This window comes from Galeopterus variegatus, unplaced genomic scaffold, assembly GCF_000696425.1.
Source record: "Galeopterus variegatus unplaced genomic scaffold, G_variegatus-3.0.2 Scaffold3739, whole genome shotgun sequence".
Classification (NCBI taxonomy): Eukaryota; Metazoa; Chordata; class Mammalia; order Dermoptera; family Cynocephalidae; genus Galeopterus; species Galeopterus variegatus.
In genome coordinates, this window is record NW_007729850.1 from 4,326 (window position 1) to 11,044 (window position 6,719).

The 6,719-nt window shown below is 47.9% G+C and overlaps 1 protein-coding gene across 1 annotated transcript in view; it reads left to right on the forward strand.

The window, feature by feature from the left end:
* The window catches only part of LOC103601445 (inter-alpha-trypsin inhibitor heavy chain H5-like), a gene marked incomplete at its 5' end in the record, with an annotated part of 7,403 nt that extends 816 nt beyond the window's left edge, over positions 1–6,587 (forward strand). Inside the window, 3 exons of the mRNA XM_008585855.1 lie at positions 2,398–2,514; positions 4,446–4,823; positions 5,866–6,587. Of these exons, the coding sequence (XP_008584077.1) occupies positions 2,398–2,514; positions 4,446–4,823; positions 5,866–6,167 (797 nt within the window). The remainder of the gene's footprint in view (positions 1–2,397; positions 2,515–4,445; positions 4,824–5,865) is intronic.
* Between the last annotated feature and the right edge of the window lie 132 nt (positions 6,588–6,719).

Sequence of the window (6,719 nt, forward strand, 5' to 3'; positions counted from 1 at the left end):
AAAAAAAAAAAAAAAAAAAAAAAAAAGTGGACATAAAGACTTACAAAGGAATATGTGTACACTCTAAGAATAAAACCCAGGGCCGACCCCATGGCTCACTCGGGAGAGTGTGGCGCTGGGAGTGCCGAGGCCGCAGGTTTGGATCCTCTATAGGGATGGCCGGTGCGCTTACTGGCTGAGCACGGTGCGGACAACACCAAGCCAAGGGTTACGATCCCCTTACCAGTCACACACACACACACACAAAAAGAATAAAACCCAGCCCTTATGATGGAACAATCAGGAATTCCCTGAAGCCAGTTAAAATACCAGCTTGTAGAACAAGGCATTGGGACCCATATTTATTTAGCCCAAGCCAGCAGTGTGAGGCAGATGCTAAGAACCAGGTCATTAAACCATTACATAAACACCGTGGAGATAACACAGTCTTGAGGAAGCCTGGCAGGAGCCCTGATAGGAGAATAGATGGATACCAGAGACACATTTTGATCATTATTGAGTTTAAAAGACATTTGTTTTAGAGATCTGAAGTATGCATGCATCCAGCCTCTGGGGCTGTAAACATAAAAATGCCGGTGTGACAGGCAGGTCTTTTTGTTTTTTAATCCTTGGCTTTAGAAGCAAAGAACACATTTTAAAATGTCATATATTATCCTTTTGCCAAGTTCCTGGGATTATAATAAAAATCCAGATGGAAGGACATCATAAGGGCTGGGTTTTATTCTTACAATGCACACATCTTCCTGCGTAAGTTTTTTATTATTGTCTTTTCTGCTGATGTGTTTGCTGTACGTGTGAGTTCATAAAGCCAGGAACATCCCAGAGATTAGCAATGGAGAGAGAAGCCACACAGTCTCCAGTGGACCGAATGTGATTCCTTTGAACACACACATGCTTTCTGGAATGCAAGAAAACCTTCCTCTTGGACGCTGCCTGGAGTTATAACTTTTGGACCCCTCCTCTCTCTGTTGGAGCAAGCAACATCTCTCCTTGTAAAAGAATTTGAATGATTTGAGTAAAAATGATCTGCTATGTGCACATGGGAAGTCTCAGAGAACTGTCAAATAAGCCATATTCATGACTAAAGAGTGCCCAAAACATGGGTGAGAGCTTTTGTCTCTAGGTGTCATTTTTTCCCCCCATCTGCAAAAGACCAGCACCTTGTGTTTCTTTATGTGTTGCCACTTGCAGGGTGCTTGAGGCAGTTCACAGTGAGAGCAGCCAGATTCTCTTCAGGGACCTTCTGAGTGATGCTGGGGGCACCAAGGGTTTTCAGCAGTTAAACAAGGGCATTAATTTGCTTGCAGCTCAAAGATACTGGACTCCTCCCAGCCCATATCTCCACCATACACAGACACGTACACATGCACACACATATACGCCTGGAGTAGAGAGGCATTCAGAAGCATGTTGTGCTTGGTGTATTAATTAGAGGGAAGCTAAATTTCTAACCTAGCAAGAGAAGAGAATTCATATGACTCCTGGGAAATATTTGTTCTGCACAATAAGAAGCAAGACTGTAAACCTTTAACACAGGAGAAAGGACAAGGAACAGGGACCAGCTGAACTTCATGGTCTTCTCTGTGGACAGAAATCCGAGAGCGATAAAGTCAGGATTTGTTCTGCACAATAAGAAGCAAGACTGTAAACCTTTAACACAGGAGAAAGGACAAGGAATAGGGACCAGCTGAACTTCATGGTCTTCTCTGTGGACAGAAATCCGAGAGCGATAAAGTCAGTGTGCCCAAAGGAGAGATTTCCACTGTCACCACCGAACGTGTGCCTGGCCTCCTGTCTACTCTTTACACTCTACTTGTCTCTGCCCCTGCATGGGGCTTGACTCTCTCTTAGTGATTGCATTCAAGATTGCATACAGTTGGCGCTGTGACTGTTTCTGAGATAGCCTAGGGCTTCCTGGGAGAAGTGCCATAGAACTCTTGTCATAGCAGAGGAAGGGTCTTCATGCAGATTTGCTCATATGGGCAGTTCAAGGAGAAGACAAATCACACAGGGAATCCACAGAGGGAACTGAAGAATGTGGACTCAGTGGCAGCTGAGCATGTACGGCGACGTCTCCCTCCTCTTCAGGCCCCCTCCCCTCCCCAAACTTGGTTGTCTATATTTCACTGAGATGTGGGGAAAGGAGCATCCGATTTGAATTTAGAAGACCTGAAGTCTGGTATTTCCTTTACCAGGAGTAACGAGGTAGCTTTGGGGAGTAATTGTCCTCATACACCTTCCTCATTTAGAAATTGAGGCCACCTTCCTTTCAGTTTTGCTGTCAGGATTAAATAAGTAATTCACAAGAAGATAGAAACAGTCGTACTTTTGCATGGAAGGCACCCAATAAATGTCTTTTCTTTCTTTTTCTCTCCTTTTTTTCTACTGTTCTGGCAGTGGATGGTGACCCACATTTCGTTGTGGATTTCCCCTTGAGCAAACTCACTGTCTGCTTCAACATTGATGGGCAGCCCGGGGACATCCTCAGGCTGGTCTCTGATCACATGGGCTCTGGTAAGTTCTTCCGTCCAGTGTGGGTCTGGGCTGGGTAGGAATTCCATCCCCTCCGTTCTTAAGATGAACGTCCAGTTACATAAGGAGCACATGACATGCTCAGGGAATGCTGTTGATGAGGAATTAAAGGCAGTGGATTGTGTTCCTGGACTTGCAGTCAGAAAGACAAGCATTTGAATCCCTGCTTTATGACCTACGTGTTTTATGGCCCTGGGCACATGCCTTGGGAGCTGCACTTGTCTCCCTTATAAAATGGACATAGTGAAACTCTGCTGGCCTCACAGGGCTATTATAAAGTGGATCAAATTAAATAATGGATATAAGTTGTTTTGTCAGTGCCCAAGTGCCATAGCAATTCACGATATATTATTGTCATTATAGGTTGTGTATTCCTTATCCAAAACGCTTGGGACCAGAAGTATTTCAGATTTTGGATTTGTTTGGAATATTTGCAGAACATTTGAGCATCCATAATCTAAATATCTGAAATCTGAAATGCTCCAGTGAGCATCTCCTGTGAGAGTCATGCTGGCACTCAAAACGTTTTGGATTTGGGAGCATTTCACATTCTGGGTTTTCGGATTAGGGATGCTCAACCTGTATCTTTATCCATTCAAAAGCTGTGGTGGGGGAAGGCCAGAGTTCTAGACCCATCTATCTCAGGTCCTTGATGACTTAGCTGTGAAGCCAAATGGTAGCCACACAGCTCCGTGTGCAGCAAGCACCTTCATAAAAGGGGCTCTGGTCCCTGTTGATCTATAGAGGAACTGAGTAAAAGCAATTAGTACAAAAAAATACTTTTCCAGTTCAATGTGGGTAACAATGCTTAGGACGTCCATGTGGACAGCCACACATGGAGTGGACATTGTGGTGTTTCTCAGTGCTGAGAAAATGGGTGTCTTGGAAGATTAGATGCACAGGGTCCCCCAGCTGGGTGACCTGTATGACGTAATTATGTAAAGCGTGATCCTGGGGCTCCTTAACCCTGAGTTCTCTGGCAGGCTTGCTATCCTCAGAGCTAAATCTCTAATGTTTCTAGTTTCAAAGGGTTCAAAGTGAGATAGGGACCAACTATATCCCTCCCCCCTCCCCTGAAGGGTCCCCTCTCCTGGGAGCTGTTCCCATGACTTCTGGGAAATATTTGTATGCCACAAGGTGTCCATGGTGGGAACTCAACCCAAAGATGCTTAGAGCCTCCAAGCCAGAGAGCATGGGCTGTCTATGCTAGGATTTCTCCTGTCCCCGACTCCTTGCCCCAGGGAAGGCACTTTTGTCCTTGAATGACTAAGAAGCTGCTGGTCAAGATTTATTGGGAAGATTTCCCCAACGCAGAGAAAACAACAGTTAATCATCTAACAATCTGTTATTGTTGAAAGAACAAAACAGATTTAACATGTATCACCCGATTCAGTCCCAAGCAACTCACGTGCATGTTTGCTTTTGGACCAGCACAGAACCAGAGGCGCTGGCTCCAAAGCCTTGCTCAAGGCCTGGATTGATCGTATAACTTCGTATAATGTATGCTATACGAAGTTATTACGGTCTCCAAATTAGGGTCAGTGGCAGCTGGTAGGTACAAAGTGCACACCAGAGCCACTGAAGACTTTTATCACCACAACCAGATGCTGGAATGAAAGCAAACAAGCATGCAGCCCCTGCCATGACATCTCGACCGAAACCCACATCCTCCTTCCCCATTCCAAGATATTGATCAGACATGGGGAGAAAGGACTCCTAACTTCATGATTCGCTCATTCATTCACTGGTTCAGGAAGCACCGGGCGGCCTCTGTGTGTGAGTCAGACAATGTTCTCAGTGCCGGGGACACAAAGGTAGAGGAGGAGGAGGAAGGAAATACTGATTAGACGCCTTTAGTGGGAGAGTGGGGGACAGTTTTTCTAACCATTGTTCTCTGACCTTTGGCCCTTGAGGTGTGACAGTGAATGGAGAGTTAATCGGGGCCCCGGCGCCTCCAACAGGTCACAAGAAACAGCGCACATACTTCCGCACCATCACCATCCTTGTCAATAAGCCACAGAGATACTATCTCGAGATCACACCCAACAGAGTCATCTTGGATGGGGGGGACAGGCTGGTCCTCCCCTGCAACCGGAGCACGGTGGTGGGGAGTCAGGGGCTGGAGGTGTCGGTGTCTGCCAATGCCAACGTTACCGTCACCATCCAGGGCTCTATTGCCTTTGTCATCCTCATTCACCTCTACAAGAAGCCAGCGCCCTTCCAGAGAAACCACCTGGGCTTCTACATCTCCAGCAGCAAAGGCCTTTCCAGCAGCTGCCACGGACTGTTAGGTAGGAGCGCTCTCTTCTCCACATTGGCTGTAAAGGGTAAAATTAAATTTCCCAAGTGCAGCTGATGTTGCCAGTATCTTCGCTTGATTGAGAAATTCCAAGGGAATGTGGTCCTTATACATATATGGACTTCCATATATATATATATATACACACACACACACACACACACACACACACACACACACACACACACACACACACACACACACATAATATGAAAATTAGATTTCTTGCTTCCTGATGACTTCCTGGAATAGGAATGGGTGTTATAAACCTGTTCTCATTGGCCTTTTGGGAAAGCAAGCAGAGGAATGGAGAATGATCATCTTAGGGTCCGATTCTGTATCCCTGTGCATGAGGACACAGGGCAGCCCAGCACCCCGCATGAGGAGCCATCCCCTCCCGAGGAGTCACACTCACTGTCACGAGCTGCAGGTGGGCTGCTCTGGTGGGCTTTCTCCAACGTGCAGTTTCGCCGGGCCCCTTGCCCAAACTGAAGAGTGAGCCACTGCCAGGGCCCAGTTTAGAAAGCAGGATTTCCTGGCCCTGAGCAGACGCACTTCAGGTGTCTGGCTGCCAAGGTCACGTGCCCTCTCGCAGACGTGGGTCTGTGTTCCTCTGGCCTAAGCAATGCCCTCACTTGACCTGGAGAATTCCAAGGACGAGTGTCAGGAATGACTTGAACTGACTTCTTTCCACACCTGACCCTGGTACACAGCACCAAATAGACAGTGTGGAGGGGGACCTATAACTGGGGAGGAAAGGGAGAGACCTGACCCTGCTTCCCCACTTATCTGCCTGTCTTGTCCCCCAAAGCCAGCAGGAGACTGTGGCCATCTCTACTTGCTGGCAGTGGCCCCCATCCTGAACCAAACTCCTGGAGTCTGTCTCCACCCATCCCCTCCAGAACACATGTTCTGTCACCGCACTGGGAATGTGTGAACACCTCTGGGCGAGTCCCACCTAGCAGTTAGATTTCAACATGACATTGTCCACGTTTGACTTTGACCTAGACACCATGCTGCTTGTGTCCTCCCAGGTCAGTTCCTGAACCAGGATGCCAGACTCACCGAGCAGCCCGCCGGGCTCAGCCAGAACTTCACTCACCCTCCGTCCTCCCAGCCAGGACGGGGGTCTGAGCCTGTCCTGAAGGTGAAAGAGCGCCGCGTCCCAGTGGTCTGGAAACAGAGGAAGATTTACAATGGGGAAGAGCAGGTCGACTGCTGGTTTGCCAGGAACAGCGCGGCCAAACTGATTGATGGGCAGTATGAGGATTACCTGGCAGCACATCCTTTTGACACGGAAACAACATTTGGCTTGAGGGAATCCAGGGGACTCTGAAACTGGCAGCCTTGATGATAAGTGTCTGACAGGGAAGTGACTTTGGGGACACCATGGTGCGGCTCCTCCGTAGCTTGGCCTGACTCATTTCTTGGCAATTAGACGCTCTCCATAACCTACCCCTGGTGGAGTGTAGGTCCCGGGTCTGCTTGAGCAAAGGACAGGGACAGGAAACTTGAGTGAACGTGTTCTTTCCTTCTGCCTGCTCTTCCTGCCCTGCCCCCTCCCTCCCTCCTACAGCAGAGAAACATTGTAGCACCAAGGGCAGGAAGGTCAAGTTCAAAACACAGCGTTCTGTGTCTTGTACCAACCAGCTTCTCATGGGGGAAGGTGCCATGGAATTTGTTTGCTCTGTGGAAATGGCCAGGTTTGGACACTCTGCTTTCTGCCTTATGCTAATGCTTAGGAACCTCTCTCTTTAGTGCCGCCGAGTTTTCCACATGTGCAGCCGCCCTCTGCCCTAAAACCCAGGGTCATGCAAACAGCACACAGCATTGATTGTTGTCAATAATTAAGTCTGTTCTTAGGAGAGGAATTTCTTCTGCTGTGGTA